This window comes from Xyrauchen texanus, chromosome 23 (genome assembly GCF_025860055.1).
Source record: "Xyrauchen texanus isolate HMW12.3.18 chromosome 23, RBS_HiC_50CHRs, whole genome shotgun sequence".
In the NCBI taxonomy this organism is placed as follows: domain Eukaryota; kingdom Metazoa; phylum Chordata; class Actinopteri; order Cypriniformes; family Catostomidae; genus Xyrauchen; species Xyrauchen texanus.
In genome coordinates, this window is record NC_068298.1 from 6,705,775 (window position 1) to 6,719,104 (window position 13,330).

At 38.9% G+C, this 13,330-nt stretch overlaps 1 protein-coding gene across 1 annotated transcript in view; it reads right to left on the reverse strand.

Annotated features, from left to right (window-relative positions):
• The window catches only part of flt4 (fms related receptor tyrosine kinase 4), a 63,513-nt gene that overhangs the window by 36,634 nt on the left and 13,549 nt on the right, over positions 1–13,330 (reverse strand). The window contains exons 2-3 of the mRNA XM_052154649.1: positions 9,542–9,638; positions 6,069–6,343 (exon numbers count right to left, since the gene is read on the reverse strand). Coding sequence (XP_052010609.1) covers positions 6,069–6,343; positions 9,542–9,638 — 372 coding nt within the window. The remainder of the gene's footprint in view (positions 1–6,068; positions 6,344–9,541; positions 9,639–13,330) is intronic.

Below are 13,330 nucleotides of genomic sequence, written 5' to 3' on the forward strand. Positions count from 1 at the left end.
TCAACTTCCAGCGTCTACTACCTGCACAGATATCAACAGCGCAACTGGGTTGTAGGTTGCCAGGTTGAGGTCACAAATAGGTTGAAATTTGTATGATGTCGATTGTGTGAGTAGGATGCATTTCATACAAGATCTGGCAACTGGACAACCTTGGAATAATATATTGATGCGATTATTCATATAACAAGGTTTGGGCCATACAAATTATGGGAGTTTCTCGGGAGAAATAACAGTGACAGGTATGATATATATATATATATATATTTAGTATTGTAGGGCTGCCAAAGTTAACTAATATCTTTATATGTGTAACGTTGTTAAATTTCTCAAGGCGTCTAATGTTGTTCACGATCTAGCGGAACCTTTATGCTTGAAGGTGCACTTAGTCATTTTGTTTGTTGTTTAAAAAGTTTAACTCCTAAATAAATGTATTGTAATTTTGAAACATAAGTATAAAATCATGACCAATCACATGATATGAAGACTCCAGTTACTGTATATCAGTCACCTTATAAAAGCTGTTTTATTCTACATGGAGAGGGTCTCCTCGTGGGGGCAGCCATTTTATGATCACATGACCAGCTGACTGTGAATAGTGAATTTCTACAATGGCAACAGTAACTAAAAACAAGACGAAAATGCAGTAATTTGAATGAAGCACAAATCAAAAACACAAATGAAATAAAATACTGAAAAAAAAATTATAAATGACATACATATATGATTTATTAATGCATGGTATCTAACATATTATTAATTAATTTGCTTAAAACAAACCATGAAGGGTAATTGACCGTCAAGTTCAATTAAAGCAAATTATTATTACTGAAATAAATGACAGAAGTTTAAATAATTTAGCAAAATCTTTACGCCCTATCATCTTTTATGTTGACACTCCTTCTTGGGCCGTCTTGCATGCAATGCTCTTTTGAGGTCTATCCACAGATTTTCGTTGTTTAGGTTAGGGGACTGTGAGGGCCATGGCAAAACCTTCAGCTTGCGCCTCTTGAGGTTGTCCATTGTGGATTTTGAGGTGTGTTTAGGATCATTATACCGTAGTTGAAGCCATCCTTGTTTCATCTTTTTTACAGATGGTGTGATGTTTGCTTCTGGAATTTGCTGGTATTTAATTTAATCCATTCTTCCTTCTACCAGTGAAATGTTCCCCTGTGCCACTGGCATCAACACAAGCCCAAAGCATGATCGATCCACCCCCTGTGCTGAACAGTTGGAGAGGTGTTCTTTTCATGAAATTCTGCACCCTTTATTCTCCAAGCATACCTTTGCTCAGGACTTGTTTCCAAAATTCCTCAGGCTTGTTTAGATGTTCATTTGCAAACTTCTGAAGCTGAATTTTGTGGCGAGGACGCAGGAAAGGTTTTCTTCTCATGACTCTTCCATGAAGGTCATATTTGTGCAGGTGTCGCTGCACAGTAGGACAGTGCACCACTACTCCAGAGTCAGCTAAATCTTCCTTAAGGTCTTTTGCAGTCAAACAGGGGTTTTGATTTGCCTTTCTAGCAATCCTACGAGCAGTTCTCTCTGAAAGTTGTCTTGGTCTTCCAGACCTCAATGTGAACTCCACTATTCCTGTTACTGCCATTTCTTAATTACATTACAAACTGAGGAAACAGCTGCATGAAAACTTTTTGCTATCTTCTAATAGCCTTCTCCTGCTTTGAGGGCATCAAACGATGATTGTGAATCTAATTAAGGTCTGAGACCTTGGTAAAAGTTATCTTAGAGCTCAAATCTCTTGGGGGGTCCATTTGGGTTATAGGTGGTGGTAATGCACTTATATGTCGCCGTAAAACAAGAAGAAGAAGAAGAAACCTCTTGGGGTGCCCAAACATTTGCATGGTGCTCCTTTCCTTTTATCACTCTAAAATTGTGCAAAACAAAAATAATACACTTATCTTGCTTCATGCCTTTTGGAGATCAATTCACCTTCTGCTCAATTAACTATTCACAGCAACAGAAATGTTGGCCAGGGGTGCCCAAACTTTTGCATGCCACTGTACATCCGACTCCATTTGAAGGGCACATAAATAATGTGGTGACCTCTGGAGGTCTTCCGGATAATCATTCCAGGTCAAAAGATTCGATTTAATCCATTCGTTCGCGAATCTGAGATCACTTTCACCAAGCTGCATGCAGTTTACATTTACAGTTGTTGTTTTTTGTTAGTTTTTTTGCTGTTTTCAGTCAAATATAACCAATAAATGAAATTAAAAAAAAAACATTTCTAAATGTACTGAAGTAAAAGTGAAAGTCATCAGAAATATTTATACATGAGTAAATCACAAAGCATTTGTACTACATTACAATACTCCTCTGGTGTTCTTCCCAGAGAAAACTAAATGTTTTTATTTAGTTTTCATTCTAGTTTTAATAACACTAGATGGGAGGCGCTTTGGGGCATGACATGTAGCCATAACAGAGCGCTCAATGCTGACAGCTTCTAGAGGTATGGGGACCTGCGAGCAGTTAACTGAAGCCACATGCAGCCCGGTGTCATTTTGCTTTACGCTCCCTGCTAATTTATAGCTGTGATTTCAGCTGGTTTTGGTATCGGTATCGTGTCAGGAGGAATCAGCCGGCATTTCACACTAGTGAGCAAGTCAGCGGGTGTTTGTACCTGACTCTCCCCAGGCCTATTTCATCCATGCTCTTAAAACACTGTCAAGGAATGAGAGCAACACCAGGCAAGCTGTCTGATGTGGGCAAGTCTTTGATCAGTTGGTTGAAAACCAATTGGTTACAAATACAGAGCTGGATTGTGTTGCAAAGTTAAACAGAACACATCTGAATTCTTAAAGCAACTGTTTACCCAAACATGAAAATTATGTCATTATTGACTCACCCTCATGTCCATCCAAAACAGTATGCTTTTATTTATTTTTTGGAGTATGGCTTTTTTGAAGAAGCTTTACTCAGCTCATTCCTTGCAACTAAAGTTCAGACTGACCACATCTGGCAAGCTCCAAAAATAAAAACATCACAAAGCACTAAAGTAGTCATATGTTTTGTGTGCTGTACTTTTAACCCACATAGTAGTTTTGAGTAACAAACAATGTAAGTCCTTACATTTTCCAAATTTAAGCCATTTGGATCTAAAATTAAAAAATGCCACATCACATTCCGTTATCACACACGAAAACCAATGTACTTTTCAGGGCTAGACAGGGAAGAGAATTCGGCCTGGATTTTACATAGCAACCGGCACAAACGTTTTTGAGTGAGGGGTGGAGGGTGGGGGTTGTGTTCGCAGTCCTTTTCTGCACATCACGGCGCCTTTTTTTGGATCCGTGCTGCATAACGCGGTGGCACATTTTAGCTTATTGCGACCCATTAGTCCCATTTTGCGGCTGAATCACTGGCCCGCTCGGTTCTCCCGATGGCCAGTCTATCCCTGATTGGCCCCAAAGTGCGTCGGCCCACCGGGAAAATGCCCGGAATGCCAGATTACGAGTCCAGCCATGGTCGTTTCGCATCAGTGATGGCATCATGGTGGCAAAGGGAAGATTATCTGTAAATAATTACTTAAATTTCAGTGTGTTCCTCACACAAAGCTATCGTACGGCTTCAGAAGGCTTGGAATATAGCGTATAGTTAGGCTACTTAAGTGTGAAGCCTGCTCTCTATTTTTTGCTCCTAAAAGCAAAGAGTATCAAATGATTTCTCCAAATTTAAGTCAACAACTTTAGCAGAGTCTGCCATTTTGCCCCCAAAAGCCGCTATGTTGGCAAATCACAAAAAAATCTAAACATATTTGTGGCAGGGTGGAGGGCGGGGCTGGGTTGTGATTATACACACCTGGTCCCTTATCGGGCTAATTAAGCCTCCGAGAGGGATAAAGGCCGATGGCACACTTGGTGCGAGGAGAGAGAGATCGTTTACGGACATGTCCGTCGTGTGTGTTTGCCTTTTTTTTAAGTTTAACATTAAAATATTATTTATATTGACAAGCCGGTTCTCACCTCCTCCTTTCCATCTAAATTACGTTACACTGGTGCCGAAACCCGGGAAGGAGGAGGGATGCCTGTCGCGGAGTCCTCGACACTGCCGTCCACCCAGGGGAGCGCCGCTGCCATCCAACGGGGGAGGGAGTAGACCGTCCGCCCGGACGCGGTGAACGGCCGCCGTCCACGAGACGAGTGGGGACTGGATTCCCAACCGCCTGGAGCGATGGAGCCGCTGCCAGGGGCGGAGGAGAGCCCTGCCTTCCCCCAGAAACACTGAGGGGTCGAAGGAAGACCACCGTCCGCGAGGGGAGGAGGGAAGTGTCTCCCCGACCGCCTGGAGCGGTAGGGCCGCTGCCAGGGGCGGAGAAGTGTTCCCACAAGTCGGCGAGAACGCGGAGGGGCGTTCTGACCGCCGGGGGTCGTGAGTCTGACTCCGGTCCTCCCGGGGAGAAGCGCCTGTCGTCCGCCTGAGAGAGTGGAGAAGTGATCGAGGACCATGCGACGGTGTATCGGAGAACCAGCGAGTAGGTTTTTTTTCTTCAACAGAACACAAATGAAGATTTTTAGAAGAATCTTTCTGCTCTGAAGGTCCATACAATGCAAGTGAATGGGTGGCAAAATTTTGATGCTCCAAAAATCACATAAAGGCAGCATTAAAGTAAAGGCCTGGATTCAAAAAACTTTTCCCAGAAAACTGTAAAGGTGTATGATTCAATGTGTTGAATTGAAGAATTGGATGAAAATGCCCATTTAGTAAGTGATATGAATCCAGGCTTGACTTCCAAAGGTAATGTCAATGAGGAATACATTAAACTACAGTTAACACCCACTCACATTAGTGGGATGATAATGTGCTCAAACCATCCAAATAAAATGTTTTTTATTTTTTCCTTAAATATGATGGAAAAAGAAAAAGGAGAATGCTGGCAGGGGGTGCAACAAATGGCACTTTCCCTGTTATGGTTATTTCAGCATTTGGCTGCATGTTGTGTCTCTTTATTACTTCCTTATCTTAAGTTTATTCATTATAAAAGCTCTTTCCTAATCGCGAGCCGTGTCAGGGGCAAAACAAACACGTTGCAAGCGTGTCCGTGTAGATATAATCTTCTTTGATCTTCAGAAGAGGGGTGATGTTTTGAATGAAATGTTTATGAAGTCCTTGTCTGCTCCCCAAAGAAAAGAGAAACATTAGACACAGATACCCCAAGCCAAGCATTCTTTGAAAGGAGTCAAATAAAAATGGGATTTGTGATGCGGTTTGCCTCAGGAAGGAACCACAAATTGAAAAAGGGACGAAACATCGGTATTCAGTTCTCCAAATCTATAAGTACATAAATCTATCTATCTATCTATCTATCTATCTATCTATCTATCTATCTATCTATCTATCTATCTATCTATCTATCTATCTATCTATATGTCTGTCTATCTGTCTGTCTGTCTGTTTGTCTGTCTATCTGTCTGTCTGTCTGTCTGTCTGTCAGCCAGTCTATCTGTCTATCTATCTATCTCGCTATCTGTCTGTCTGTCTGTCAGTCAGTCTATCTGTCTGTCCATCTGTCTGTCTGTCCATCTATCTATCTATCTATCTCTCTGTCTGTCTGTCTATCTATCTATCTGTCTGTCTATCTATCTGTCTGTCTATCTATCTGTCTGTCTGTCTATCTATCTGTCTGTCTGTTTGTCTGTCTATCTGTCTGCCTGTCTGTTTGTCTTTCGATCTATCTGTCTGTCTATCTGTCTGTCTGTCTATCTATCTATCTATCTGATTTGTTATCTATCTATCTGATTTGTTATCTATCTATCTATCTATCTATCTATCTATCTATCTATCTATCTATCTATCTATCTATCTATCCATCCATCCATCCATCCATCCATCCATCTATTTTTCAAAACTTGTATTTATGTATTTAACTTTTTCCAGGACGGTTACACCACATTAAATGTTAAAGTAAAGGAAAGTATGAACTGATTAAAGCTGATTACATAATTTAGTTGTGTGAGTTGTGATAACAAATACTAAAGAATGCATAATGGCCTCATAAAAAACTGAACATACAGAAACATTTATTTGATGATGTTTGACTTTAAAGTTCTCACCTCGCACAAAGACGTATATGCTGGTCGCCGTGGTTCCATCGATGATTGCTTTGATGTCCTGGTAGAAGCAGCGGTAGTACCCTGAGTCATTGGCCTGGGTGTTGGTCAGTATTAAGGTCTTGCAATAAGGTCTCCCTGGCTCCCCTTGGCACTCCCTCACAATGACTGCTCTGTGGCCCGGGCCGTCAACGGGCAGCTGCTGATCCTGACGATCGGTCAACTCAATTTTACTCAAAGACTCTTCAGGCCAGCTCCAGTCCAGAATCCGCTGTCCTCTGGTGGAGTGGGTCAGAACATTATTTTAAAGTGCTAAAGTGTAGGCTAAAGTGTAGCCTACATTGGTCTAAGAATGTGAAAGTGTAAACTCTTGAGTGAAAACAAATACTCAATGGCTTGACTGGTCATTAATGGTTTTTGATTTGTCAATCCTGACTCAATCGGCTTATCTTTGGGCATCAAAGTCGGGTGTCTGGTTTGTAAGTGTTTCAAAGGATTTAAACAGTAATTTGCTAGCCCCTCGGAACATAAAACATACAGTGGACATGTTTCCTTATTTAGCTTGATGCACGTGAATGTACAGTTTATCATACTTCCATCATTTTGTCCACTAGCATAGCCACAGGTGGGCATTCAGACAGTCATTGTCTTATAAATGTATGTGTCTTAGGGAAACAGTCAGGCATAGATAGCTCTGAATACAATCATTCCTGCCAACTTCCACTGTTTCAGCCGTGAATAACTCTTTTTTTTAACAAATCAGTTAAATCAATGATTTAGTAACTCACTCATTTCACAATACAAACATTATACTGCTGTAAAACGAAATCTTCCACATGTCTAAACACAACCTGAACAATCTGACAAACAGATTCAGAAGACTTGAGTCAGTGGGATGAATCAAAATCTCTGTAATCTTCTTGCACCCCCACTTGATGCCTCACGGAGTTTAAATCCACTGTGTTACAGCATTCATACCCACACATTGCTTGCGAGACAGAATCTTAACACATCTTGAACTCCCTGTCTTTGTGTTCCTTCGATCAGACAAATAAAATGATGAAGTTCAATGAATTTTGAACAGCAGCCATGGAATTGGGTAATACTGCCTATTGAACACTAAGAGGTAAACCAAAAATGTGTTTTCCTCTGAAAGGTATGATTGTAACTGAAAAATTGTTTACTCTAGGAATTCTTGGAAGAGAAATGTCTACAAATTTTAAAAGGATCAGTGCTAAATATGCTGGATTGTCTCCCAGATGTTCAAACCAGATTTATTAGTAAACCAAACCTTCCAAATGTAACATTGCCCTTGTTTTTGAAAAGGCTTACAGGCTTATTCAATCAAAAATGGTCCAATCTGCTTCTTTAGTGCTTAGTTAATCTGACATTTTTACTTCTAATTTCATATTGGGCACCGGTTCCTAACAAATAATGTAACCTCGAGATGCATTAATCACTGTAACACAAAACCTTGTGAGGGGCTTATTAATTTTATGAAATGGCAGCAACAGGAATATGATAAAAGAAACCAATGTTCAATAAAAAGCTACATTTTCAACTATTATAATCAGAACAAACCATTCTTCCATCAAGTAATGTACAGGGTATCAAAACCTTTCCACAATAGGCCCTTTCCCACTGCAGGAACTAAAGTCTGTTTAGATACTTTTACCCAGAACTAGTACTTTTCGTAGTTTTCGCACATTAACTAGCCGTTAAGAGGACTTTTTGGCTGCTACTCTGGGGACGGTACTTCTGCCCCAAAAAGAGGGACTGTGGGAGGTGCTGCAACCTGTATGAGGTACAAAGTAATGAGAAACAGGCGGAGTCAGCAGCCACCATGAGTAAATAAACTTGTAGCTGCTAGCCTGCAATTTAGAAGACTGCACCAATTTTCCAATTCCCTTAACAGAAATAATATAAAACCAACAAAGTATCCAAAGAGTATCGCCTGTTGCGTGCGTGCGTGCGTGTGTGTGTGTGCGTGTGTGTGTGTGTGTGTATGTTTATGTGGTTTATGAGGACAATTTTTTAGGTTTCAGACTGGTAATTACAAGGGTATTATGCTATAATGTGATTTATGAGGACATTTCTAGTGTCCCCATAATTCAAATCGCTTAAAAAACATGTTAAACGATGTTTTATTGAAAATGTAAAAATGCAGAAAGTTTTCTGTGATGGTTAGGTTTAGGGGATAGAATCTATAGTTTGTACAGTATAAAAATCATTATGTCTATGGAAAGTCCTCATAATGATAGATGTGTGTGTGTGTGTGTGTGTGTGTGTATGTGAGAGAGGCGAGTAGAGCTGCTGTGTGACTTTAATAGGACACACACTGAGTTTTCTTCGCATCTGTACTCTGTGACTATGCAGAAAATAAAGTGATATCTGGATTACCCGGTCTCAAAGTGAAAACGTGGCTCTATATAAATTTTTGCGAAACTTGTTATACATGTCTCCAGGTACAATATACTGCAGTTTCCAGGTGAAATGAACACTAGAGGCACTACAACAACTGTGTGTTTTATTCACTTTCACTCAAATCATGACTTTAATGGCTGATTATGTCTATTTCTCAGAACCTGCTATTTGATGAAATTGACACACTTTTACTCAAATGCATCTTTCGAATTCATCAATGCATTGTAATGCTTTTATTACAAACTCTCCCACATATATACACTTATTCCAAAATGAGAAGCTTGTGCGGTAGCTCAACTGATAGGGCTTTGAACTTTGAGTCAGTCAACCACAGGTCAAGTCCAGTCATGAACTCAAGCTGATGTTTGACATGATAGATTCATTAAAGCAACACAAAATGACAAGGTTCCTTCATATAAAAAAAAAATGCTTTTTCATTTCACTTCTGCATTTTAAAACACTCTTGGTTAGATTGAGGCATTGATTTGGTCAGGATGTCTTTTTTGACGACTCATTTTTATTTTAAAACACTATATTGGTTAGGTTCAGGCAAAAGTTTTAGGTTAGGGAGGTATGTTTTAAAAACAAATGATCTCAAATTCTCCTTAAAACGCATCTGAAAACGACACAATTTTACTCGCTTTTGGCGCCCCCAACTGGACATTCACTGGAAAACTGCAGCCATATGTGTTATAAAGCACGTACATTTTGAATTGCAAAAATGTTGTCATGTTCATATAAATTTCATGAGATCAGCCTGGGATTACTACACTGTTTTTTCTTCCTGGAATAACGGGCACAAACATAACATGTTTATCGAGAGAAGGTAAATGATATATAGTATAAACAACCAATTTCCAGGTTTTCCCATGACCGTTAACTTAATTGTAGGCTGTTTACAGTTGCCAAGCACTAATAAAACTCTGATTTAGCTCAATGATATAGAACGTACAGTCAGGTGTGTGTTGTTTATCTGCTTTTTACAACTTTTTTAGGTGATACAATCAGAAATTAGTCAAAACTGCATTTTATAAAAAATACCTTGAACTTACCTGCATGTAATTGTCAATGTGTCGTTAGCGTTTATCACAAACTGGTCTTTGGTTTTGTCAAGGGTGGGTGGACTTATGGAAAATCCAGTCACCAGACCTACAGGATGAAAAATATCATCATCATCATCATCATCAGGGGAGGATTTACCATCAATAGGTTCTTCTCTTTGACCGCAGAATCTCTGTGCAGCGAAATTCCTTTGATATCCCAAATACTAATAATCTCTCTTGATGGATCATTGGATGCATTTGCACTAGTGTTATCCATTACGATGGATTGGTGAACAGATCATGTATTCTATGCCATTACCTTTAGTTAGACATTTGGTTTTCATACTGGGGTCCGTAAAACAACAGAAGGCCAAACATTTTAACTGTTTGACAAAAAAAAACATATATATATATATATATATATATATATATATATATATATATATATATATATATGCATACTATATGTATATATATGCATACTGTATTGAAAAAAATAAGCTGTTAACTAAATACATAGTAAAAAAAATTCCAGATAACATTTTCCAGTTATAATTATTTTTTACTTTACTACAAATAAAAGCCAACTATTAAACTTTTGAACCAACATGTTGTTTTTATAATATAACCCTTATTATTTTTCAAATAAATAGGTCTGTATGTATGAAAATATGGAGTAGCCTCTACATTTTAAGAAGGGGTCCTTTACAAGAGGAACATCATATTAGGGGATCCCAAATAAAACAAAAAAAACACCTGAACTGCATGACCATGTACTTTACCATTCATCACAGGATTTGTTTTAACAGGACTCAACTTGAAGTTGCTTGAGCACATTAAAGAGTCCTTAATCTGGTTTGCGTTTTGCTGACAGCATGTCAGAAAGGTCAAAAGGTCATTGTGCACACTTAATTGGTCTTTGAGTGTTGATGGCTTAAATGTGTTTTGTTGCTCTCAGAGGACACATACTGTATGAACATGTCACAGGAAGTTACGAGGCACACCTGGATCTATTCAACAACACCAAATGATGACAAGATGATACACTGAATATCAAAACAACAAGTGTTTAACTGCTTAAACAAGTGTCACTTTATATGACAAGTTTACAGGGAGGAACAGGGAGGACGGTGGAAATGTGCACACAGCATCCTGCCAGAGCAAACAACCCTGTAAATATGATTCAGGAGGCATAGGAGGCGTATTAAAGAATCTAAAGTTCTCCACCCCTCGAGTCACAAGTTTGAATCCAGGGTGTGCTGAGTGACTCCAGCCAGGTCTCCTAAGCAACCAAATTGGCCCCGTTGCTAGGGAGGGTAGAGTCAAATGGGGTAACCTCCTCATGATCATGATTAGGGGTTCTCGCTCTCAATGGGGTGCGTGATAAGTTGTACATGGATCGCGGAGAGAAGCATGAGCCTCCACATGCTGTGAGTCTCCGGTGTCATGCACAACGAGCCACGTGATAAGATGCACGGATTGACTGTCTCAGAAGCGGAGGCAACTGAGACTTGTCCTCCACAACCGCGCCACCACAAGGATCTACTAAGTAGTGGGAATTGGGCATTCCAAATTGGGAGAATAGGGGATAAAAAAAAAGAATCTAAAGTTCTACATTTACACATTTTTAGACACTTTTATTCTTACAGTGCATACTGAGTCTTTTTACATTTTATCAGTATGTGTGTTTCCTGGGAATCTAACCCGTGACCATTCAACAAGTTGAGCTATGCTAAGCTCTGTATTCTAATTTGATTATTAAATAATTGCTAATTCAGGACCGATACATTTTCTCATGTTCTGATAATAACCAAGAAACTAAGAAAAGAAAAACCACATATGAGATCTCTTGAATACCTCGCTAGTTTATCCTAGACAGCAGGAGAGCAGACTTTTGTATCTCAACAATGTCTCAAATTTTGCTAAAATTTGCCAAGATACCAAAGTCTGCAATCAAAAGTATTTAATATGAACTCTAATATTTCTCATTAAATTCTTCCAAGACCAAATTATCAAAGCTATGCTATCCACATCAATTTTATAGTTTTGAACTCCAGCCTGATCTCATGAACATTAGGTCACTGTGGGAAACTTTGCTAAAGGAAATGGCGTGCTTCAATACAGGTTTTGCTGTAGTATTGCCGTATAATGTCCAGAGGGGGACAAAATGAAAATGCTGTCATAATTTACTCACCTTTATACAATCACAGATGTGTATTACTTTCTTTCTTCTGCAGAACACAGATGAAGATTTTTAGAAGAATATCTCAGCTCTGTAGGTCCATACAATGCAAGTGAATGGGTGCCAACATTTTGATGTTTTATAAAGCACAGTAAGGCATCATAAAAGTAATCCATACGACACCAGTGTTTTAATCCATATTTTCAGAAGTGATATGATAGGTGTGGGTGAGACACAATTCAATATTTATGTACTTTGTTTAATTCTTCTCTCTGTCCAGTAGGGGTGGTATGCATGAAGAATGTGAATCACCAAAAAAACACAAGAAGAAGAATGTGAAAGTGATCTGTTTCTCACCTAGACCTATCATATCACTTCTGAAGATATTGATTTAAACACTGGAGTCTTATAAATTACTTTTATGCTGACTTGTGTGATTTTTGGAGCTTCAAAATTTTGGTAACCAATCACTTGCACTGTATGGACCAAAAGAGCTGAGAAATAATTCTTAAAATCTTAATTTGTGTTCAGCAGATAAAAGAAAGTCATACACATCTTTGATGGCATAAGGGTGAGTAAATGATGAAAGAATTTTCACTTATGGAAGAACTATCCCTTTAATGTAAGATGGAGGTATTAATGAGTAAAACGTACCACCTTAACCTAAAACTTTAACCTAAGCCTAACCAATAGTGTCCTTAAAGCAAATGAGAGGTGAATAAAACGGACATCCTCACCCTTAACAACAAATAAACCTAACCTATAGTGTCCAAAAAACTAAATGTGAAACGAAAAGCACATTTTCTGAAGAAACCACATCACTTTGTTTAACTTCTATGACACTCATCTCACATGTCAGCTTGCGTACTTGGCTGGGCTCAAACCGCAGACTTCTGAGCCCAAATTCAACACTATCAGGTGAGCTACCACACAAGCTTATCACATTGGAATTAGTGTTAATGAATCTGAGTCTGTGATACAAGGATTAAAATGTATCACTTTTCTACTGAGCCCCAAAGGGGTCAAGGTGGTGGGGGGAAATAAGCAAATGCTTTTGCATTCTCTCACAAAACTTTGCTTTCCCCCAAGACTTTTTGCTTGCTCTCGCAAATCGTTTGCGTTCTCTTGCAAATTATTTTGTGTTCTCTCACAAAATGTGCGTCATAATGACAGTCCTCAGCTAGCTCTCCTATGTGCATTCCAGTATAATTCCATCTTTAGAGTTCAACAAGAAGAGAAAGCCAATGCAATGAAAGAGTGAAGCCCAAAAGACAATACTTAAGCAATGCACAAATCATAATCTTCCATTTATGAATGTGTAAAAATAAAGACAACACGGTTAAAATTACGGTAAATGCAAGTGGTCTAAATGAAATATAATGCTGTGGTGCATATCTGAATTGTAGAATATTATTGTTTTTTTTGTTGTTGTTGTTGGTGTGATTGTGTGTCCCTCTCCATTAATAAAACAATAAAAAAATGCTACATATGGTGGTTGAACGTTTTGGGCTTTAAAATAACAACTTTTTAAATAATTCGGAACTCAACTTTAAATCATTCATATTTGTGATTCCAGGGGGGCCCCCAATAATCAAATCAAGCAAGTACAACCCCCC